Below are 24,898 nucleotides of genomic sequence, written 5' to 3'. Positions count from 1 at the left end.
AGAAGTGAAGATGTTCTTGTAGGAATGTTGATATGTGACTGAAGTCATTCATTTCAGGCATTTGCACACCAGCCCGCAGCTTATCGGATCTGATTTCATAAAACCTGGCTGTGATTTCTCTCCAGGGACCTTAATGATCTTGCCACTTTCAATAAACATTTATAGAAACTACTGCCAGCCTGTGGATAAGAGAAACTCCTGTGAGAGACTTTATCTTCCAAAAATACTTAAAGACACCAAAAAAAACCCACCCACAAGAAGATCAATAGACAATATCAAAATGTAGCATTCGCTGGGTAGCTGGAGCTGAATTGCAGTACCAGACATTTGCATTGTAGGCATGTTTGCTTTTCTCACTTGGAAAACCGTGCACATCGGAGCAATGCTATAATTGGGACCAGCAAAACGATGAGTGTGAATAAAAGCAAACTGTAAGAGATAAGATGGAAATTAAGCAGGTAAAGGCTGTTCCACACTCATGCCATTCGGGTACGGTATTGCGCAGTACTCATGTTTGCACCTCTAAGAAATTTCCGTTTTTTCGCATAAAAAAATCCAGATACGAAGCCGAAGCTGCCTTCTTCGCCAACCTGAAACTGTCTGATTTCAACATCATTGACACCCTTGGAGTCGGAGGGTTTGGACGAGTTGAGCTGGTAGGTAACCTTTTCTTCTTTGAAGTTTGTGTACTGTGTTATGAGTCTTTAAATTTTTCTTTGTTATTATACCCAAATAACTGGAAGAAAATTATGTGATGGGATTATATATTTTCCAGTGGTTGAAGAAAGCTGAATTACATTTTCCAGTAAATAAAAAAGCACAAATAAATGCTTTGCAGTAATGAAGAAGAATTTATGTACTAGGTTGAAAGAGGAGCACACGTCTTCTCTCTCCAAGTGGTCCTATGTTTATGGCATTGATTGCCTTTTAAAAATAACCTGAAGAGTTGTGCGGCTGTTGAGTGCTAAGATTGAAAGAGCAACCTAAAATCTTACTTAGCCAAAACTGGAGTAACGGTATGTTGTCTCTTCTAAGCAGTTTCTAATTCAGGTCCAGAGATAGACTTGGATATCACAAAAGCTGTGTATTCAGCGTCTGAACTATGACAACACTTCACAGAAAACTACTTATTTTTTTCAGAATTTTAGAGAAGGGGAAAAACCTGAGCTTGCTTTTTGCTCTGCTTGGGCTTAGAGCTCTGTAGTCTGTTTTAAAACAAAGCCTGAGCAGGAGGAGACTGAAATGGCAGCCGTTGCATGACCTGTTTGTAATATCATGTAAATATAAAAACTTATAATGGAAAGACAGAGCTTACTTTACATCACAGTGCGGACCATGGAGGAGCTTCTGATACCGGACACCAGTAGAGTATGTTAGGAACTCCTGTAAGTTAGGGGCAGAAAAGTGAACACTTACTGCTGCCATCACAAAACTTTGGGGAAATCCCCACTCCGCAACCCTGTGGGAGCCAAACGCACCCGTAGTGCTGGGAATTGGAAAACTGGCAAAATCAAGTGTTTTGGTGATTATTTGTGACGTAATGGGTAAATTGTGTGTTAAAAGTGCAACTTGCTCTTCCATGTGATTTATTTCTGTCTTTTCCTGTTTGGATGTATGTAAAATCATGTGGAGGAAAGCATTTTCCGTGACAATGCTGGTCCCTTCCTGCGGTTTGGGTTTGGTTTTTTGTTTATTTATTTATTTGATATTAGCAACTGTTGTTTTGGAAGACGGTCACGGGAGCTCACCCGTAGCCTAGGAAGGCTGTCCTTGCCCCACTCCTTCTATAGTAATCTGCTGTGGAGGATGCTTTAGAATAGGAGTTTAATTCAGGTTGCACTCAACCTCCCTTTCGAAGGCCCTTCCCCCTCTGTTGACAATAGCATAAAGCTCAGGAGATTTGTCTCCTAAATTAACATCACTGCTGGCTTCACCACCTGAAGTGACCTGTAGTGAGGGACCCACCAGTTTGGGGCTTGTTTTGAATCTTGTAGAGGACTTTGTGAGGTTTGTTTTCATTTTTAAGGCTTTTTTGATGCATGCTGTCAAGCTTTGAAAAACCTCAGGATGTTCCTGGGAAGGTGCGTGCATTTGTCTTCATGAGGATTGTTTATGGAACCCTCAAACCGCACAGATACACAAACAAATTGGACTGTGCTATTGATGACCATGGGCCAGTCCTCTACCTCTGGCTGCTCACAGAGTTAATTTGGAAGCTTTAACATGTTGACAAAAACCAAATCTTATCCATGCGTGACACTTGGCCAGGTGTGAAGAAGAAGCAGCCCTGCAGAAGGCTACTGATGGGAGAAATGTTTCCATCGCCTCATAGGGGTTTTCTTCAGGGGTGGGTCCCCTTCTCCTAAGCAAGAAAGTGCTGGTTAAGGTCATTTTCTGTAGTTCTTAAATAATACTGAATTACACACAGAAGGATAAAAGATATTTAAAAGTTTAGCTTAACACTTCAGATTTTACTATTTTTCTTTACCACCAAGGGAAATTTTGTTATGAAAACAAGAAAATATTCTTTTGTGTCAAAACTGAGCCTTGAATTGCTGCCTCATGTTTCTATCTTCTCCATGAAAAATGTTTTATAATTTAAGGCTATAAAATGAACTAATGCAAAACGTATCAGAGGAATTGACCCTTTTATTGCCTGAGTGTGTTACAGTAGCCTGCTGGTGCACAGCAGCATTGAAATTTGTTCCTAGAATTCATTCACATTTTTGTGTTTTCCAAGAGCAAAATTGATCAAATAAATAAAGTACATTGCAAAGAAGAGGATTTTTATAGCTTAACCTTGGCCACTGTGGGCAAGCCCCCGCCCTGGGGCATCTCCATATCCTTCAAGAGGGCAACGGGTGGTGTCTGGTTGGAAACTGGAATGTCTCGGGTTTAGTTTGGGTCTTGCTGGCCAAGAAGGAATAACGCTCCCATTGGCCTGCGTTGTAATTTCCAGCTGTGGTTTGTATCAATATACGCTGGTTTTCCAGACACCTCTATGAATGCTGGCTGTTTGGAGAGGTCACCCCTTCAATGCATTCGTACACAAGTACATGGCTTTTAGGTGAGACAGCCTAAAATTTAAATAATTTTCAATTCTATGGAGATTACATGTGGAATATCTTTCTTGTCTCATTTTACTAGGTAGTTTTATTTTTTGTATGTCAAGACATTTCCAATAGATTTGCATTGGTGTTGTACATCATTTGCTCAGTTTTTTGATGGCTGCCTGATGCCTCTTGCAATATGCCTTGTCCTTATGGATGCTGTTCTCCTTCTTCATTCCCAACTGGACTATGTTATTAGCTTTTAACCAGGCTTCTCTCGAGGAGGGAAACCAGCTGAGTAGTGGCTGTGCTATTTTAGACGAGGACCAGCTCTGCCGCTGGAACAAGAGCAAATAAAGGCTTTTGTTCACTTACAGCAGGACCTGTGTGATCCTCAATGTTTGAAAAGCAAACAGGCGGGTTGGAGAGACCACAGTCTGCCCAGGGCCAGCCAGTGCCACATTCCTAGGACAGCCCTCCTGCATTTCGGAGGGCTGCCAAGTAGGCGCAAGCTGCTCCGGGGACACGCCTCGCCCAGCTGGTGGACACCTCCCTTAGCAGGGCAGAAAGAAAACAGTAGGAGTGACTTCTTGTTTTTTAATAGCACAGATTAACAGATGCCTCCATTATTTTTTGCAACTCAGCTTCTCAGTACTGTGTCAGTTGAGCATCGTCTGTTTTGGGATCCAGGTGCCTCAATAATACGTTGGAACAGGGAACGAGTATGTCATCTCTGGTTCATATCCCACCAAGCACGGCTTTGCAGAGGACAGGGATGTAGGTCAGGTGTCCTCAGCCTTCATAAATCATCTCTCCTGAACTTTATTGCTCTTGTCTTTGTTCTTTAATTTCCTTTTAATTTAAGTCCTCTGTTTCAGATGATTATCTGCCCCAGGTCAGTTATTTTGGATTTAAATCAAGATCATTTTAGACAGCTCTGAAATAAATGTATTGAACATACAGGGTTAGAGTCATTGCTGTGAAATCAGTTCATGTAGGTGATGGCTGAGCACAGGTAGACTGAAAATCAGGTCCATGCCTGAACACATGCCTTTTTGTATTGATTTATGCAGTTATAACTTCCAACAATCACTCAGAGATGGAGGAAGGAGAAGATTTTAAATAACTCCTGTTGTTATAAAATTGCAAAAATAGTATCTTTTCTTCACACCCCATCACAAGCTTGATTGAGACTTGGTTTCAGCTACATCTTTGTTCACTTCTCAGGACAGATATGCCAGTGAAAACCTATAGACTTACCCACTGTCCCTGCATGTATGCAAGCTTGGAGGGAGCTATGACTTCTGCACTCCTATGGGTACCATATGGCTTGGGACATCCGGAAGGCAGCAGGCAATAGGCAGATTAAGGACAGTCTCAGTTTTTAGCCCTGACTTGACAAAACATTTAATCATATGTTTTAACGTTCAGCAGTTTTGCGGAAGTCAGTGGCACTTAGAGCACATAATTCAACCATATGGTCATTAAACCTCAGGCTAGAAGGGACCTAAAGAGATCATCATCCAGGCAGAGTCAAATATACCTAACCACTTCTGATCAGTTTTCCCTAATTTGTTGCTGAAGTCTTTAGGGAAGGAGGTTCCCAGGAAGGTTTTTCCTAATATTTAACATCTCCCTGCTGTAGCCTGTAGTAGGCTTGAAATACAAATACATACAACCCGTGAGGCAGGGTTGTATGTATTTGAAGACCATTATCACGTGAACCTGAAGAACTCTTTTCTTTAAAAGAATAAATGTGCTTCTTTTGAGCATTATATCTAATTCATGCTTTCCAGGCCCGTGATCATTCTTGTTCCTCAGTCTCCAGCTGGCTCTCGCCTCTTTGGAGTGATGCCCAAACCAGACACGTTAGTCCAACCTGGACCTTCTGCTCAGGTAGAGCTGGACAACTAGGGGCAGCACTTTGCCACTACTAAATGGTGTCTTTTTTATTTCAAGTCATTGCTTCAATTTGTAAAAAGTAGTTTGAATTCCCTTACCCTTCTCAAAGGTGCTCCCAGCCCTCTCTGGCTTGATTTTAATAGGTGCAAAGTTAATAACATTCTTCTTATTTCATAATACAAGCCATTAATGAAAGTGTTTTATGGTGCCATATACTAGACAGATACCCTTGAAGTCCTTTTGGCTTGATGGTGGCCACTAAGAGCTAAACTCCTTTACAATATGGAGATTAATAAAGACATACACATAAAAATGAAGTCTTAGTTTCAGCCACATTTTACTGGGGCTATACAAGACCTTTTTAAAATGGACACTACGGCATTTTTCATTTTTATGTGTGTTTTAAGAGAAATCTGGCCACAGATTATGAAATGCAATTAAATTTATTATAGCCTCTAGCCTGTTTTGTAAACAAAACCATTAGTGTATTAATTAGATGGTGAGGAAAAAAACACTGTAATTGTCTTCCAATAGACTAACAGATGCATAATTCAGATATTTATTAGTGGAAATTTCCAATTGCATAGCTATCCTTTTGTTCCAGCCATTACAAAGCTTTTTATTAGAAAGATCAGTCTTCTCTTTGAAGTCTCTTTGGGAGATGGAGATAGGATGCAGAATGAAGCCCCAGTTGTCGAAGAGGTGGCAATCACTGACCTGCTCCTCCACCTGAATGCCCACAAGTCCATGGGGCCAGACGGGATCCACCTGAGGACACTGAGGGAGCTGGCAGAGGAGCTTGCCAAGCCATTCTCCATCATTTATCAGCAGTCCTGGTCAACCGGGGAGGTCTGACTGGAAGTTAGCAAATGTGATGCCCTTCTACAAGAAGGGTCGGAAGGAGGATCCGGGGAACTACAGGCCTGTCAGTCTGACCTCCGTGCTGGGGAAGGTCATGGAGCAGATCATCTTGAGTGCCATTGCGCGGCCCATGTGGGACAACCGGGGGATCAGGCTCAGCCAGCATGAGTTTATGAAAGGGAGGTCCTGCTTCAGTAACCTGGTCTCCTTCTATGGCAAGGTGACCTGCTTAGTGGATGAGGGGAAGGCTGTGGATGTTGTCTACTTGGACTTTAGTAAGGCCTTTGACACTGTCTCCCACAGCATTCTCCTGGAGAAGCTGGCTGCTCACGGCTTGGATAAGCGCAGTCTGCGCTGGGTTAAAAACTGACTGGACGGCCGAGCCCAGAGAGTGGTGGTGAATGGAGTCAAATCCAGTTGGCGACCAGTCATGAGTGGTGTTCCCCAGGGCTCAGTGTTAGGGCTGGTCCTGTTCAACATCTTCATTGGTGATCTGGATGAGGGGATTGAGTGCACCCTCAGTAAGTTTGCAGATGACACCAAGTTGGGTGGAAGTGTCGATCTGCTGGAGGGTAGGAAGGCCTACAGAGGGACCTGGACAGGCTGGATCATTGGGCCGGGGCCAACTGCATGAGGTTCAACAAGGCGCAGTGCCGGGTCCTGCACTTGGGTCACAACAACCCCATGCAACACTACAGGCTGGGGGAGGAGCGGCTGGAGAGCTGCCTGGCAGAAAAGGACCTGGGGGTGTTGGTTGACAGCTGCGTGAACATGAGCCAGCAGTGTGCTCAGGTGGCCAAGAGGGCCAGTGGCATCCTGGCTTGTATCAGGAATAGTGTGGCCAGCAGGACCAGGGAGGTGATAGTGCCCCTGTACTCGGCACTGGTGAGGCCGCACCTCGAGTACTGTGTTCAGTTTTGGGCCCCTCACTGCAAGAAGGACATCGAGGTGCTGGAGCGTGTCCAAAGAAGGGCAACGAAGCTGGTGAAGGGTCTGGAGCACAAGTCTTGTGAGGAGCGGCTGAGGGAGCTGGGGTTGTTTAGCCTGCAGAAGAGGAGGCTGAGGGGAGACCTTATTGCTCTCTACAACTACCTGAAAGGAGGTTGTAGCGAGGTGGGGGTCAGTCTCTTCTCCCTAGTAATGAGTGATAGAATGAGAGGAAATGGCCTCAAGCTGCGCCAGGGGAAGTTTAGGTTGGGTATTAGGAAAAACTTCACCGAAAGGGCAGTCAGGCATTGGAACAGGCTGCCCAGGGAAGTGGTTGAGTCTCCATCCCTGGAGGTATTTAAAAGATGGGTAGACGTGGTGCTCGAGGACATGGTTTAGTGGTGGACTTGGCAGTGATAGGTTAACGGTGGACTCGATGGTCTTAAGGGTCTTTTCCAACCTTAACGATTCTATGATTCTATGATTCTATCTCTTAATTTTTATTTTTAATTGTCAGGAATCCTTTGGCCTCCTTCCTTTTGAAAGAATGGGCACTTTGGTGTTGTCAAGGTGAGGAAATTGAGATTTAAGTGAGGGATTTGAAGATCAGGTACCTGAGTAAATCCCACATTCATCTGACAATGAAACTACTGCTACTGAGCTGAGCAAAATGCTGGTTATGAAGATTTGGCCCTTTTTTTTCCTTTCCTTCTTAGCTATATGCAGGATGCTTAATTTTAATGATACTGTCAGATGGGGCTGGACCACTGCAGAGCTATTTTTTTATTTTTCCTTTGATTTTTAATTCCTAATGGAATTAAATATATCCTTTGTAGATGGAAACATATTCTTGGGACTTGTCTGTTAATGGAAAGGATGTTGTCAAAATTTGGAAAGATGATATGCCATTTGTAGCCCATCAAATACTGTCAGAGGCCAGATAAGGATATGAGCTGTCAAGCCAGAGGCTTCAGCTCCGGTTTGAGATAGGAATAAGACGTAAAAATAGGTGCTATATTGCAGACAAAGCCAAACTCAGCAGTGGGGCTGGATCATGTATGGGGTTGGAGAGTTTAGTTCCACCTGATATTTTCAAGAAACCACAGTAGTGAGTTTTTCCATTTGGTTTCACATATTTTAGGTATATAACCCTTCTTCTGCTATTTACTTTTTATTGGAATGATTTTATGCATGAAACAGTTTACATTCCTCACTGCTTTTTAGCCTTTTCCTTCTAGACATTTTTGAAAAATAATATTTATGTCTGGGCTTTATAGAAAGACATAAATTTTAATACATTTCCCAATGCCCTTGCTTATAAAAACTTAGTTGTGCAAGTTGTCAAGCATTGAATATCGATTTTCAGTACAGGAATCAAAACATAGAATTACAGGATTTTAGCACAGTTCAATATTTGATTAAGCAATTTTAATTGTTAAATAGCTGAGGTTTTCTAAGAACTGTGCATTTTTTAGTGTATACTTAGGTGTATTCATAGAATGTAATTTTGCAATTAATTTTCCTGTAGGGTCCCATAGCACTCAGACTGTGATACGATATTTAGTGCTTTCCCAACCAGTTGAATCTAGACTTTTTCAAAGAAAATAAAGGTCACTGTCATGGACAGTTTCCACCCTGCTGCCCACTTGTAATTAATTCTTGATTCATCCTTCAAAATTTCAGCCTACAGTATATCCCAAAGACTTAATTTTTACTCCATTAATTTTCTTTCCATCTTAGTCTTTTTTTTTCAGTCTTGACTTATTATCCAGTCTAACCCAGTCCAAACGCCGTGCCTGTTCGCACGCAGCATGCGGCTAACCCAAAACTAACGTGATGTTGAGCACGAGGTGGAAAGGATATAGTGAGAAGGACCAGGTAGCATGCTTGTAATTTGGATATGCAAACCACAATTTCTCTCTAAGCCTTAAGTCAGGAGAGTGGCTGAGTCTGGCCTTAAGGACATGTGCAAAATACCTTCAAAACCCTAACAGAGAGATCTGCAATGCTGGGCACCACAGTAGGCTTTGAGGCATAAATATAAGCAAGATATTCCCTCACTTGCCTAATAACAAGAAATGCTGGGAAGAAAGCAAGTTGTAAGACAAGATTTGTATTATGATGGGGAAATCTGTATCATCCTGGAAGAACATAAACATATTTAGTACTACAAGCATGCTGTACTTTTTCTCTGGGAGGGGAGAAGTTGCTGCTTTGTTCGTGCAGCAGTTCAGCTGTTGGGATTAGGAGAGCTCAGCTTGCAAGTGTTGCGCTCAGCAACAGCTGCTGCTATTTTTGTTGGTTCAAATGCATCTAGCTGGGAAACAGCGGAAAATAAAGGTCCTTGGACATACCCAGCAAGCAAAAGCATTTACACCTCAGTTCCCAAGCACTGTGATTGAGTCGAGTATTATTTAACATGATACGAAGATATTCACGTTTCATGATAGCACAGATTTATGGCTCCATTATATCCGAATAATACACATATAGCAAAATGCACAGCTAACAAAAGCCCTTTGGAAAAGCATCTTTGTTGTTACAGAGGTATCGCTGTGCCCACGTGGGGAGTTCAACAGGAGATGTGATCAACAAGAAACTTGTCTGTGAGTTGTGGACACAAGAGTTCAAGGAAAGCTTCTGTCCAGCTCCTAAAAGCTCACTGTTACTGCATGTTTAGGAAAAAGCCACATCTCCAGAGTAAACAAAATATTTTTTACTTGCACAAACTCTGCTCACTGCGTGTGTTCCCATTTAGCTGGGAGCCTGGCCAGCTCCCTTGAAGATGAGCCGAAAAGGCTCATGAGCAAGGTTTTTGTGAGTGCGGTGTCCAGACACTGTGAAAGTTCATGTTCAAATAACTCCATTATATCAGTGAGAATAAATCTGGGGATTTTTAAGTGGCAAACACCATTCCAGTTGTAACCTCTATGTAGCTGCCAAAATGAAGGAAGGATAAATTATAACTATAAATATGTGTTCAGCTCTGCTTTCATGCCCTTGGGTCTGTTGCTCTTTCATGGATTTGAGGGTCTGCACGGGATACCGCAGTGGCAAATATTATCTGTAGCAGCTCCCTGGAGAAAAAACATAATTGTAAGGCTTCTTGGAAAACCCATGGCCATGCAAGAGCTGTAACCCACAGCACAACATCTGTGGTAAATGGGAATTCAGAAAGTCAGGAGAGGTTCTTTGCTGTCTTCTCCTAGAAGAGCATGTAGGAATAGAAGACCAGACATGAATGAGATAAGTGCAGTTATGGTAGCATATCCTCAGGCTAGGTATGACAAGGTTCAGGCACCTCACTAGTCTTCACTGAAAATAAATCCTTGTTTGGGGGATTGTTCTACATCCTGGTAAATATTTATTAACATTTACAGATTCTCAAGGTCAGCTTGCGTTGTATCAGTTCAGCTCTCACTGGAGTTGCACGGAAATTGCTTACATTGCAGACTATATATAACACACATATATGATTTATAGTAAATAGAGACAGAGAAAAAGGAAGGATAAGAAACATACACATGCACCCATTTACTCTTTTTTTCCATCGAGGCCTGGATTTTGTCTTATCAATATCCATTTTTCCAGAAAGTCTAAAAAAGCGCTAAGGTGTAAAACCATATTTATTTGTATGTGAATTATCGCTGTGTTAAAAAAATAAAAAATCAGGCCTCGAGTGCACTGTGTGTTTTGGAAGTTGCAGAAGTTTATACACTGTAGAGCAAAACAATGCTTTTGGAGCAGTTCCAACGTTTTCGTGTAAGTACGGGGAGCCCAGGAGAAGCCAGCTGAGGCCTAACAAAACAAGGACTTAGAAAAGCAGGAAAATTTGGATGTCTTCTCTTTCTTTTGTCCTTCTCCTTCTTCTCCTCTCCATCTCTCCTTCTCCTCTTCTTTTCTCTTCCTCTCTTCTTCTTCTCCCCTGCATTTGCATGTTGTCCCGATCTTGTAGCGTTCCTCTTCTACTCAGCTCGCTACCAAGACATCTTCACCCCCTTCATATTGAACTTTTTAAAGTTACTGAAGCAGCATTATTTTCTCAATGCTGAGAAGTTAAATGTAGTCCTGTGAATTCAACCTATTAGCAGCAAAATGAAGCCCATTTCCCTGCCACGTCCTCGTGTCCTCTTCAAGAGAACTTGTGGTTGAACGTATTTTCAGATAGTGACCCATCTGTTTGGGTTTGCTCAGGGGTAGCTTTGTCACAGTGACTCAGACTGCCAAAAAAACACCTGGTGACATGGCAACGGGGCATCATGCTGAAGCACAGCCAAAGAGGAGATGATGAGGCGATGACACCGGGTGGATGGCGCTCCCCAAGTGACATGCGACTGCAAGGCACGTGGGGAGAGGACAGCTTTGGGGCTGGCACAGAAGAAAGCTGCTTGCTTCAGCTCCTGTCCACTCTGATGTTGTGGAGCTTCCTTGCTTAAGAGGTCTGGAAGGGTGTCACATGTGGAGGACAGGAATAGCTGCCTCTTCATGAGGTTAGCAGTCACTGTGAGCTCGTGTGATGGAAAGGGGCTAAAAGATGGATGAGTCCGACTCTTCCCATGTAGCCCTGTCTAGTTAATATCTGCTGGTTGAAGATGCAGCCACAGCTTCAAATCTACGTGTGATATCCCATTACTGCAGTGCTTGGACTAGAATATTTTGCCAAATGTATATGTATATGCATATGCATATGTATTTTATGTTATATTTATATTATATATGCATATAAATATATATGCCATATAGATTTTATAGGGGTTTTTTGCATATATGTATGCAAAAATATATACGCAAAATACATATATATGCAAAATAAAAGCAACTATTTTGTATTGTATTTTGCTTCTACAATTGGCTCGTTCAGTAATAAACAACATTTCTGCTGTTATTTTTGTCACGGGGATGCAGTTCATTTCCTGGATGAGAATCCTGCAGAACAACCCAATTAATTTTATCTCTTCTCTCTCTAGTTTTGTACGTTACTTCTTTAAGGTGGTGTTTGGGCTTTATTTAACTACACTCCCTATTGCATTTTCTTGTCTTTTGGAGAGAAAATCTGTTCCTGTTCCACAACTGAAAGAGCTTATATTCTTCTGCAGAGGTTCATTTGTAGCAGAGGGCAAGAGCTCAGGCAGATTCACCGAGAGGAAGTCCAACCAGGAGAGCATCAGTAGTAACTACAGCTTTACAAAGATTCACTATTTTGAGGATTATTGCAGTAGAAAGGATGGTATGGGTCTGTTGTCAGTGCAGGTTAGCTGTTCAGCCTGCTTTGCATTTTGCAATTAAGTCCATGCAAGTTGGAGACAGAATTGCAGCCATGGACCATGTGCCAGAGCTCAGTGATGAGATGGACATAAAATTGAAAGCTGAAATGTGTGTGTGAAGGTGGAGAGAAAGGGAAGGAGTATACTTAGTGCTATAAATTTTATATAACTTTTTCCTGCCACTGGGCCTTTCAGCAGATATGCAACTTCAATACTATTGTTGAATGTAGGCATTTACAGTGGCCTTGATGTTTGCTCTTACCATCAGTGCATGGAATCTCCAAGAGAGATCATTTTGGAGATTTTTGTGCTGGTGTAAGGGCAATGACCGGGTAAGGTCAATGTGAGGAGAGGAGTGAAAAAAGGAGAAGGGAAGGGACCAGAAATTCTTTTAACTTGCAAAAAAAAGGTTGAGAGAGATGGGGGTTGGCGGTTAGCCTGTGTCCATCCTCTTAGTGGCTCGGCTGCTCTCGGAGAAGAGCAATTGAAACCCAAGGCTCCAGCAGGTCTCCACCGAATCAATAGTCCTGGGGCCTTTGAAATACAAGATGTTGCTTCCAAGTGAGTGAAAGCTGATCTCATGAGCTGTGTAGCAAGGATGGCTCCTTTGCAAACTGCCTGCCATGGAAAACTGCACACTTTTCCCTTTTCTGAAGCATTTAGGAGATTTTTGTGGTGGGTTTCTTTGGGAGGCTGAGCTTCCAGCCCAAAGTACCCTTCTGCTTCTGAGCCAAGAGTCAAAATCCTTGTGGCTTCTGTGGTTCCCTGTGCTATTTTTCTCATTATAATTGGAGAACAGGGTGTTCTTAGCAGCCCATTCTCATCTTCTCAACATTAATCCTTTTTTTAATATATATAAAAAGTACAGGTGACTCCTCGATATTTTTTTTTCTACTTTTGAAATGAGATTGGGATTAGACATGGTTTTGTTTTTTTTTTCTGTTAACTATCATGAGCTTAATATTATAAATTACTGTTTGTAACAATAATAGAAATGACCTGGAGCTCCCCAGCTTCACATCATAAAGATAGTCCTCACAGTTACCACATTTGGCAGAAGCTCCAAAGCAAGGGGAGGACTCAGGCATGTTGAAGAAGGAGGAGGAGTTTGCAGGATTCATTTTGCAGGTAGACAACCAGGTGATCCAAAATGCAAGCCTTAGATTTTGTAGCTTGGCAGCTTGTTCTAGTGCATCAGCACATTTAATACAAATTAATCCCCCCATGCTCTCATACTCTCCCAAATCCTCTGCGTTATGAAGCACAACAGGAGTGGGAATGGAAAATGGATCTAAATTCTCCTGTGGCATTAGGTCAAAGTCTTGCATTAGCTAATTGTAGCTGCCTGATTGTTCTATATTTAAACATTTGTGGCAGTGATAACATCATCAAACACCAAATAAAACCACTGTCTTCTGCTTCCTTATAGTAATTTCCTTTCCTGTATTTATTTTGAATCTGTGCAGGTACGTATAGGAAAGCAGGTTACTTCCCCAGACTCTCCATCATGTGCCCAGGCATCCTGAAAAAACAGTAATTAATAAAAGAAATAGCCTGTTTAATGAAAGACACAAAAATTAGGTAGTCAGAATCCATGGTATTAAAATGGTAATAGCAGAAGGTGACACAATGGGATTTATTCATACTACCTTTTATTATAAAATATTGGAATTTATTCATCTGAGCCTCCACCAGGTTGTTGTGTTTATTTTTAACACTGATGTCTAGTACAGATTAGCATTAGGAAAATAGGAATTTATGTTTCAAGTAAGTTTAGAATGCTAAATACCTTTTTTTTTTTCCTTTTTTTTTTTTTAATGTTTCGTGTCCAAGTTGACCGAGAAGTGTTCAAATTTGCTACTGGAGCTACTTTCTTGGTTCCACTGTTCATTATTATTTGTTGTGGACAACCTAACCTTAAAAAATCCAGGCTGAAAGAAAACAAATCTAATCTGTAATATCTAATAAGGATTTGCACAGACTTTTGTTTGAAATAATTTGAGTGGCAGCTAATTGTGCTTGTCCATCACCATATGGACAGGTCTGATGGGAAACTACGCAATCTGGATTGCCATCAGAAGCAAGAGGGATAAATTCTCCAGAAGTATATGCTTAGTCATACTAAACCTTAATTGATTTTTTTTTTCAATTTTTAGTAAATTCTGCTCAGCCCAGATTTTACCTTCACTTTCATCATGTCTTAAGTCCCTGTGTGTCACCTCACTTCTCTCCCTGCTCCCCTGAAACAGCCTGGTTTGATTTAGATTGGATAATGTAAAATAATTTGCTTCAAACAGTTGAACTAAAGCCCATATGCCATTTATTCAAAACAAAACAAAACAAACCCCAAACCCTAACCCCAAACCAAAAATGTTTTTATCACTTTCAGTCTGCCATAAATGCAGAATTTCTTTCTGCTTTGAGCTGTGGTCAAACCACATAGCGAAGACAGCGCCATGTAGCACCAGTTCAATAAATAACTGGGCAGCTCTACTGATGAGGAAAAAAGTTTTTCTTTCTTTTGTGTGGATTGTTTAGGTCTTTGTACCCTGTCTCCCTGAAGATTAAGTGGCAAACACAGGCTTCATGCAAAGCTAATAATTACAAGTCTCCGTGTGAAATGCAGAATAGTGTCTTTGGAAAAAGGAGAGTTTCATGTGGGCTTGGAAATGCTTGCGGCTGCGGGGAAAATAAGAAGCCACAAATCTGGGGACCAAAACCCCAAGTGGTTTTAAAACAGATAGAGAAATACATGCATACACATATACATATTGAAGAACTTATGATGAAAACTTTGGCCGTAGATGGGTAGACTCTCATTTATTAGGGTTTATTTCTGAATCATTTGTGGTGGTGTTGGGAATCTCTTTGCCAGCTGAGAATCAGCCTTTTGGGTTTGATTTCCTTAAGTTATATGTGTCTTTGTGGACATCTGAGTACCAGTTTGATTTCTGACAAAGACGGGATGCTGATGATACCATCCCTCTTTGCATTTTCTCTGCAGCCTGAACCATTACATGAACAAAGAAAACGCAGAGGAAACTGTTCAAGGTTATGGTATGCAGCCTGGGAAAAGTGCGGAAAGTGCCATGTCTCATATCAGCCTGCATTTCTGTTACCAAGAAAATATAAAAGTAGATATTACATTAAATAAATTGTGATTGCGTGAATATTGTCTCCTAACTTAAAAGGCAAGCTGGATTTCTGATGGGGCTTGATGACAGACAAGCCGTTTGTCTGCTGGCTGAAGCCAAATTCCTACAAGAAAACCAAAATAGAAGTCACCAAATGGCACCTCTTCCTATAAAGGGAGAAAAGCATTTAACTGGCAATATTATTGTGAGCAGCTGCTGGGGGAATTTAGCAAACCAAGAGGCCTGGTAGGTCGATGACGAAGTTCCTTTCTCATCTGATCGTGACTAATAGGGGATGGCCAAGATGGGAAGGATGGCTGTGTTCCAGCAGTCTTTGGGATGGGTACTGGTACCTCAGAGCGGGCTGGGGATTGCTCAGGGTTCAGAAGTTACCAGGGTTACACCGGCAAGCAAGCAAACAACTCCCTTCAACCTCATCTCGGGAAATCAGGCTAAAAATAGGTTGCTGAGGCTTAAGGTTAAAAGTAAAGACGTGACCAAGCAGTGCCGTTGAAAAGCCAGCTCTGCTCATCCTCTACAAACATCCAAGGACTGCATTTCCCTGCCAGAGCTGGTGCATTTGTTACTAGCTATAGAAAAAGCCTTTGTGAAATTTGTATGTTAGCTAGCAACATCTTCTGACCTGAGAGAAACGCTGATGGTTGGGTTTTCCCTAAGACACAGGCAGTTTTAGAAATGGCTTTTCAATTTAGCAGTAGGCCAAGTATTTAGAAATCTCATTCATACCAAAGTGAAGCTGATGACTGAAGAAGTGAGAGGAATTACTTGAAGGTAGGGTGATGGGATTACTGGGTCCCCATGCAGTTGGACTGTCACAGCTTGGTGGGGGGATGTGGCCTGCTTCTAACCATTGCGTTTGCCTGCTTTACCCAAGGTCCAGTTGAAAAGCGAAGAATCAAAAACGTTTGCCATGAAAATACTGAAGAAACGTCACATAGTGGACACGAGGCAGCAGGAGCACATCCGCTCGGAGAAGCAGATCATGCAGAGCGCGCACTCGGACTTCATTGTGAGGTACCGTCCCTCCGCCTTACGTGCTGCTGTGGGGGAGTAAAGCACAGCCAATCTTGGCATTTCATAAAACCACCTAGGAGTAATCCATTCATCGCCAGCAAACCCGTCAGCCATAGCTTCCCTGCAAGGGACTGCGGATACAGTGCATGGAATAAGGTCTTCTCCAGGCAAGCATGAGGTTGCTCTGCCCATGGGGGACGTCCACCCAAGCCTAAACTTAACTCATGTCTTAATTGGTTTGCGTTGGCCCCGTACCATGCTCGCAGAGCTTTGTGGCTCATGGAGCAAGCACACCCCTAGCCTGCAGCATGGACAGAGCTTGCCGATGCCAGCGGGCGATGCGCCACAGTGTGACTCAGCATTGCCCCTGCTCAGGGTTAATTTTCCTCTTTTTTCTGAATTTCTGAATTTTCCTTCCTGCAAAGTAAAGCTGGAAGGCAGAGTTTAATCTTTTGAGATTGTGTGCTGCTGTGTGAATAAATAGTCGTATCCAGCACTTCTCTTTAGAATGTATTAGATCTGGCTCAGTGTCCCTTGACAACTCATGGGCAAATGCCTAGACCATATCACTCCCCAAAACCTAAGCAGATTAAATTCTCCAGTGAATGAAATCAGGTGCCAGGCATTTTTGTTTGTTTTAACCCTAATAGTGAAGTTCTCTAACTCTTCAAGGATTGTGAGTATCTGTCTGCAGGAACTAGAAATGGTTCTTTATATGGTTTAGCTCAGGATAAGAGTGGTGGCTGGTGAGGACCTCTGGCAGGGCAATGCATTTCACTGAACTGGAGGTATCTAAAAGGGCAGCCTCTCATCTAAGCCAAGCGTGCTACGTCCCACCCCTCAGAGAGATGCCTGAAGCATTTGCCTTCTGCCAGAGATCAACCCCACTCCCAAAAATTGCTCTAGAGAGACATACTAACCCAGGGGCAAAACCAAACCCCTGTGATAAAAATGCAAAGGCAAGCATGTGGCCAGGACGGCCACCCATCAGTCGCTAAGGGGGTGTTTCCTTCCCAGCCTGATCCCTGGGATTCCCCCGGAGCCTGTGGCTTCGCCTCTGATTCATGGGTGACAACTGCAGCCCGACACTCTACCCGGCTGCAGTTTCCTTCATGCTGTAATATTCGATTCACAAACATGCCCCCGTTACCTAGGCTAGAGCCAAATATACCTTGTGGACTATTTCAGCCTATAGATTTATTTTCTGAAGCCTGAGCTGTCTCGGGATAGGGATGTAAAGGGAGGTGAAGTGTGGGGCCAGCCAACTGGAGGGACGTTTTGACACTGTATCCAGAAATATCCCCTCCTAAATAAAAAGCCGGAGCCTGCAAACATTTCCTAATGGAGCCCCTGATATTCATAGCTAATAAAATAAATACTTCTTCTTTCCCACTATTTATTCTTTCAGTAGGCAGGTGAAAAAAGGATATGTTAGCCATAGGTCTTTTCTTTCCATATCATGCAATAATTCCCATCCTTTACAGTAACAAGCCTCCCTTAACTATTGTTAATACCCCATGGAAATCCTGCACTGGGAAGGGACTTTCTAAGTCATAAAGTCCAACTTTTTGCTATTGCATGTGCCACAGCTAGAAAATCTTCTCTGGTTTATCAAACTCTGTGTCTGCTTTTCCACCTCGCTTCTCCTTTTGCATGTCCACAGGGATTTGAAGTTGTTATAGTTTCTATCCTAAAATTATTAATAACCTGTTTACACCCTTTCTTGGGCCAGCTAGGATAATATTATATTATATATTATTTATATAATATATAAAATATTATATTTTTCTGGTGCTATGGGCAGAAATTTTATCACTTTGGTAGATTGATTGTTTTGAGATGCCAGGTGAAAGGTGTGTTTAAAATGGTCTTGGAGTAAGAAAACAACCTCTGGGATATCAGAACAGGAAAGACAAAATTCCCAAAGAACCCAACTCTTTTCTTAATTCATCATGAAACTGTTCATTAAAAATCTTTGAAGAATAGTTCAGTTTGGTTATTAAAATGAATTAAACCAGGCAAAAGAAGCAGAAGAGGCCAAGTATCACTAAATAAAACTTACTCGTAGATAAACTAAGAATTTTACAGAACAAAATGCTCTGTGTGGGTTTGGTAAAGGGCCAAACAAGTGTTGAGCCATGGATGTCTGCACGGGATCTGCAAATATTTAGATGAATAAGAAAATGAAAAAAAATGTATTCAAATGTTGTGACATTTCAAAGTTAAAACTGCTTGACCTACTGAAATACTGCTGTTTCATCATGTATAAACTTTATGCTTCCATTACAGTTGCTAAACAATATTTGATAATTTTTTTTCTTCACATTTTAGGCCAGATTTGAGGCCTATAAAATTTTCTGGAAAGCAATTTTTCAGCAGGGCTACCTTAACTAGAGAAAGTAATGCTTTATTTCAGTAGCATTTAAATTACCAAGAAATTAAAAATATTTAGTTACTCATATTTTGGATTCTTGAATACGTAGGTTTTCTGTAAACCTTAATGTAGATGAAATGTTTATTAAGATAAATTATATTTTGTCCAAGTGGCAAGAAGTAGGATTTTTTTTTGTTAAACCCATAAATTTTAACGGTATGAAATGGTCAGTGAGTTTGCTCCAACTTTTTCTGAGAAGTGTGTTCTAACTGAGGTTTTAAATGTCAACATAGGTAATACTAGAGTAAGGAAAGATCTGAAACACTGGTTTATTTTTTTTCCTTTAAATTTTGTTGTGGCTGCAAATAGTAGCTTTTAGCTACAGGATATTGCCCAGGTAGATCAGCACTGAGCGTATTCAGTACCCAGACTCCTGCCTACATCACAGCTGCGCCTACTGGGATATTTTTCTGTTAAATATGCCAAAAATATAGTGGGTAACTGCTGCTAAGCTGTGTGCTGGATGCTACGCAAACAGAGACAGGAGGCAAATGTTGTCTAGCATCGTGATGTGAAAGCATATCGGAGCCAAGCTGTAACTGCTGAGGTGTTTTGCCACGTACCTTAAGTTAATATTTAACTGAATGCCTTCAAAAGGAACTGAATCCTGCTGTGTTTTCCCCCTGGTCCATCACACAGCTCCATAAAAGATACTAATAACTGGATTTGTCACTAGCTGGGAAGAGCTAGAATCTGCAAAACCACCTGTTTTAATTTATATCGTGTTGCATCGGCCCTTTAATTTTTAACTCTTGAATATTCCCATAAATGGAGCAATTGCACAATAATAGAATATCCCTCAGCATCCTCTTCTGCTGTGGAGCTCCAGTTTTAAAAATTATTTTCTAAGCAGTGCAGCTGTAAAGAAACCTTTCTAGTATCCACATATAGTGGGCTTGTTCCTGCAGGCAACCCGAACCGATATACCCGCACACGTAACGAGAAGTACAAAAGTAGTTCAACATTAAAACTAAAAAAACCAGCTAATACTGAAGTTCCTATATTTAATTCCATAGTTTCATAGTTGCATTTGTTTAATATATCATATTAAACACAGAGCATGGATTTTTCTGCACAATTTAGACTGCGCTTGAGAAGGAGGATGGGTTCATAAAGCCTGGCCCCTCTATCTCTTACGGCAGTTGAGTCTCTGGGAGGAAGAGGAAGAGTACTTTTAGATAGCTGCATGTCAGCGGATTCTCTTTAAATTCTACCAAATCGGTGGGTTTAAGTTCTGAAATGAATCACAAATTGGGCGGCACTCCTTTGAAGTGATCAAATGGAAGGAAGACTGCCGATCTGCAGCCGAACTCTGTAGCGTGAAGAATAAGATGATATGGATGTTATAAAAAATGGCAGGAAAACTACTCTTTCAGGCACATCTGGAAAGCCAAGTGTCAGATTATGCCGTTAGAAATGGCAGGTTTTATATGTAGCACTCAGAGTAGTGGTGACCTCTTCTTCTGAGGTCCATGATACACTTCACCACTCAGATGCCCATCCTTTTCTGCTGAAATATTTCCCACCCAAGAAAAGACATTGAAATGATCTCCTTAAATGTAATACTAGCTCTCAAAGATTCCCCTTAGTCTTGTGGTGCTTCCTGGGATGAAGCCCACGTTCCGTGAGAAATGGGAATGATTGGTGCCTTCGCTTGTATTGTCAATTTATTTATGATTTTCTCATTTGCCAACGACAGGCTCTACAGGACGTTCAAGGACAGCAAGTACCTGTACATGCTGATGGAAGCCTGTCTAGGTGGAGAGCTCTGGACAATTCTCAGGGACAGGTGAGTTGTAAGAAACTATTGTCCTACGAAGTGGAATATTTTCTAATATGCCTCCACATAACCAAAGGTCTTTATCTTTCATGGGCAAAATCTGGATCTTACCATGCTATGTTTGATTTAAGATCCCGGAAAGGTGAGGAGCTATTTTTGTTCCTGTGCAGTTGACAAGAGACGAAGTGAATCCAGTTATAACTGAGCATAAGAACTGATTTAGGTTATATCCGTCATGTACAAGGCTTTGTGTCAGTGGAGACTTATCCAGAGCTACTTTGTCATGGCCTCTCTGAAAAAATATAGAAGGCAGTGATGGTAGCAACGGGAGTCATGTGATAAATTGCATCTGCGACAAGTCTTTGACTACCTTTTCCCTGTGTCTTCATCGCTAAAGGGTACCCCTAAATAGCCAGCATCATATTTAATTTTAATCAAAATAGATAATTATTTAATTAATTTAATTTTTTATTACTTAGAACAACAACCTTTTGCAACCACAGAAATTACAACTGTGTCCTTGGTGCCCACACTACCGTTTCTCACGTTTGGGAGCCTGGCTGAAGGCTCAGGCACTTGAGAGGGAAACGTGGGACTGTGTTAAGCATGACAAAGACTTTGGGCACCACGTATGACGGCAGAGAATGACCCTGCAGGGTGCAGCCAGGCATTGCAGGAGGTGCAGTGCCAAGGCCAGTCTCGCTGCATTCCTGCAAGACACGCTCCGGAGATAGGGTCCTTCCAGTACAGCGCCTTTAAGCATTGCTGCTGTGACTGTTTTAGACTCTGGACTTATAAACCAAGGCCCTAAGGTGGCAGTGGCATTAGTGAGAGTTCACAGTTGCAAATGAAACCCATGGGAAGGTGCATTTTCGAGGTAAAAAATGCAGACTTCTTCAAAGTCATTTGAAAAATCACAATTTCCCAATTTCAATCACAATCACAATTTCTTTTTCTGGACCTACTTTTTTCATCTCAGTGTTTGCTCCACTGCCCACCCTCTGTAACTGTGAATAGCAACATCCACCTCTATCACGGAGGCACTGTGATAAATAATATCTATTAATATTTCTCAATATTTATGACCCAGTGAGGTATGATAGTAATGAGCAGGAGGAAATCAATAGTTCTTCATGGGCTTTCAGTCCAGATATCACATATTACACAAGGGCCATTCATCAAAGTGGGAAACAAGATCATGCATCAAATCCACATCCTGCAAGGAGCACTACGCTGTTGGGATGCAGAAATGCCATGGAAAAAAATAGTTAGGAAAGCATGTAATTACATACCATGCCGTAATGCACAAGCAAATGTGGTCCTGGTATTTCCTGCCTTGGGAGGGTTTGACCTTGCAGCGTTTGGTTTTGGTTTTGGGTGGGTAGGTGGCAGGTGGGTTGTGCAGGTGTATGTGGGACATGCACATGATACGCCCCAGGGCAGGAAAAGAGGCAGTGAATTGCATGTAACTGTGTAATAGGCTCATAATTGGAACATAATTTAATTAAATTTGGAAAGCAAAAGAAATGCATTGGAAAGATTGATCGGAAAGCAAAGATTAAATTATTTTTTAATTACCTAGAATGAATTTTTTGTAATTCTTCCTTTTCCTAACAGCGTGCCTTCTTCAGACCATTAAAACAAGAACTGTAGCAAAGTTAGCAGGTGCTGGGTTGCATTTTTCATTGTCTTTGTCAGAGGCTGATCATTTCATCTTTAATTCTCTCAGCTTTAAATTGTGGTTCTGCTGCCACCTAGCTTAGACAGGCTTCTGAGCTCAGCCAGCTCCCACCGCCCGCTCCCAGCAGGCAGTTTGCTGTTTGGTTCCCAGTATGGTTTGCTTCGGAAGATAGCTTGCAAACTGGTGCTGAAACGAAGATGCAAAAGTGCAGTTTTATGCTGAATTTGCAATTAACACTTCAAGTCCCAGCAACTGTAATTTTTCTGCTTTTTGTCTCGGTTATGAACATTACTACAGGAGTTCTTGATCTCCACAGCTCAAAATGGCTTTATCACCCAGAAGTCAAAGATTATAATAAAAAAATTCCGTGCTTACACGATAATGATTTGTAAATTTTACTTCTATGAGATGAAATTATAAAATAAAACCTAAAATATTTTAGATATGAATGTTTGATATGAAAGCGGATTGAAGGTAAAGATGCTAACTTCAAAAATGGAAATGCAATTAAATTTATATATAAAGATGAGTTCAGCAGCAGGCACTTTCCAGGTATTAGAGTGATCCTACTGAACTGTATAAATATTTTAACAGTAGGGTGAAGTCCAGTAAGGGAAGAAATCTAATTGCTTTATCCTCTTTCCCTCTCTCATTTTACATAGAGGTTCATTTGAGGATTCGACAACCAGGTTTTACACAGCGTGCGTGGTCGAAGCTTTTGCCTATTTGCATTCCAAAGGGATCATTTATAGGGACCTCAAGCCAGAAAACCTCATTCTGGATCATCGAGGTTATGCCAAACTGGTGAGTGCCTGCAACGTCTGGTTTAGCCAAAAAAAAAGTCACCACTACTATCAGTCAACTAGTGTTAAGGGTAGAGGAGAACACAGGCTTAGCCATAGAGGGTCAGAAGCAAAGTCCACCCAGCCCAGAGTCCTGTCTCTGATGGTGGCCATCAGTAGATGCTGAGATGAGATCAGGTCAAGGGTGTCGTCACCTACCACCTCAGCAGACTGAGGCTCAGGGTACAGCTGAGCTGGGAAACACTAATTCTGGCTTGAAATTCCGATCTGTGGTCCTGAAGTGGAAACGTTTAGAGAAGAGCATCAAGAGAAATCATCCAGCTGTTTTGGGGCTACTGAAAGACTGAAAAATAACTTGAAAATAGGTATCTTAAAATATTGGTGGGAGAGGGGGAGGACTTGCATCTGCAGGCTTTATAGGCAAGTGGTGAAGCAAATTTTGCATGCTACCGTTTCTGTGTCAGGTCCTTTGTGTAAACAATAAAAAAGGTATTCTTAATGGAAATATTAATCATGACCATGTCATGGCAAGAAATTATTATTATTAATTGCTCTGGACTGTGTTGCTGAACTGTGGCCAATACAACTTCTTGCTTTAGGAGGGCCACTTGTGTTTTAACATCGATAACACACCCAACTGATCTGTGGAAACTCCTCTGGGACAACTGCATAAGGCTCTGCCTGAAACTGCTCTTCCCAGAAGGTCAGGGTCCTTCTCGGTGCTGTCCCCCTGCAAGATCCACCTCCTCAAACCAGGACGACAGCGTGTGCAAGACCTCCACCCCTCAAATTAGGGAGTTTCTGATGGGTTTCACTGTATTGCTTTGTTCACTCATATTACTTTTTTTGCCTCAGAAATCACTGTAGAGGTGCCCTGCATGTAAGGTATACCCCAAATGCCAGGTGAGACTATAGAGAGGGGGAGAAGAAAAGAAAGACTTCCCTTGGTGGGAGGTGCTAGAGGATATGGGCACTTGGGAAGCCATCAGTGAAGGACGGGTTAATGCATTCCTAAAAAGAGCTGCATCCAAGAAGGGCTGATGCCCTCCCTGAGAGTCACCAGGGGGGGCCAAGGTTTCTGCCTCTTGGCTTGGGGACTCTTCCCTGCCTTTGGGAAGGGAAACCCAGGAGCAGTGTCAGCAGGCGGGAGCAGTAAGTCAGACCATCTCCATCATGGACCTTTACAGCCTGGTGGCAGCCACCATGTCTCACCGTGACACTAAGCCTAATGAATGATATCAGAGTTTATCCTCTACAGCATTTCACTAAGGCTGGGGGGTCCAGTGAGGTGTCGGATGATCGAGGAGGATTAGGTGCAGGACTGTCCTCTTCCCACCCCAGGAGGATCTGGACCGGGGTCTCTGCTGGTCCCGTCACCAGCCCCCAGCTCCTTAGACATTTTGATCTCCCTGAACATGTCTGTGATAGCACAAGAGGTGTCCCTGATCTCTTGTGGGACTGTGACCATGTAGGACATTTTGCCCCTGAACAGGACAGGAAGGTGCAGGAGCATCACACAGCCATCAAGGGACAGCAGAGTGTGCTACAGACCACAGCTCTGGGCCAGCACAGCATGGAGGCAGGGGAGGGCAGAGAGGGTAGAGCTAAAAATACAGTAAGCCTATTAACCTGAGCTCTGCCTGGGCCCCAAAGGACAGCTTCGGTTCCCAGCATAATCTGATTTTCTGTGCTTGCCAGTGCCATAGAGACACTGCTACAGGAGCATGCTGAGGTTTGTGAGCCCAGCAGCACGTTCCAACAGCTCAAGCAAATTGGGAGGACAGTCGTACTGTATCGCTCTTTATGCGGGGAGAGAAATCTGAACTTTTCAGTAGATGCCAAAATTGTCAGTATTTAGCCTAAATAGTTCCTTGCTCAGGTTAAGGCTGGGAGTTAAAAAAAAAAAAAAAAGGCAAAATAAATCAACCTGAGCTGTGAATGATACAAACTTACATCTCCCAGGAAATCCTCAGTGCTGGTATTTGTTCTTCTTCCCTCATGAGAATCTTCCTTTTATATTAGAAAGG

At 42.2% G+C, this 24,898-nt stretch overlaps 1 protein-coding gene across 2 annotated transcripts in view; it reads left to right on the top strand.

The window, feature by feature from the left end:
- PRKG1 (protein kinase cGMP-dependent 1) overlaps positions 1-24,898 on the top strand; it is a gene marked incomplete at its 5' end in the record, with an annotated part of 513,851 nt that overhangs the window by 482,224 nt on the left and 6,729 nt on the right. For both annotated transcript variants that reach the window (XM_082311201.1, XM_082311200.1), the window contains 4 exons: positions 560-656; positions 16,034-16,173; positions 20,307-20,396; positions 22,731-22,872. In XM_082311201.1, the coding sequence (XP_082167327.1) occupies positions 560-656; positions 16,034-16,173; positions 20,307-20,396; positions 22,731-22,872 (469 nt within the window). The remainder of the gene's footprint in view (positions 1-559; positions 657-16,033; positions 16,174-20,306; positions 20,397-22,730; positions 22,873-24,898) is intronic.

The sequence above is a fragment of the Platalea leucorodia genome, assembly GCF_965183815.1.
Source record: "Platalea leucorodia genome assembly, chromosome: 4".
Classification (NCBI taxonomy): Eukaryota; Metazoa; Chordata; class Aves; order Pelecaniformes; family Threskiornithidae; genus Platalea; species Platalea leucorodia.
The sequence above is the reverse complement of the archived record's forward strand: the minus strand, read 5'-3'. Positions and strand labels throughout refer to the sequence as shown.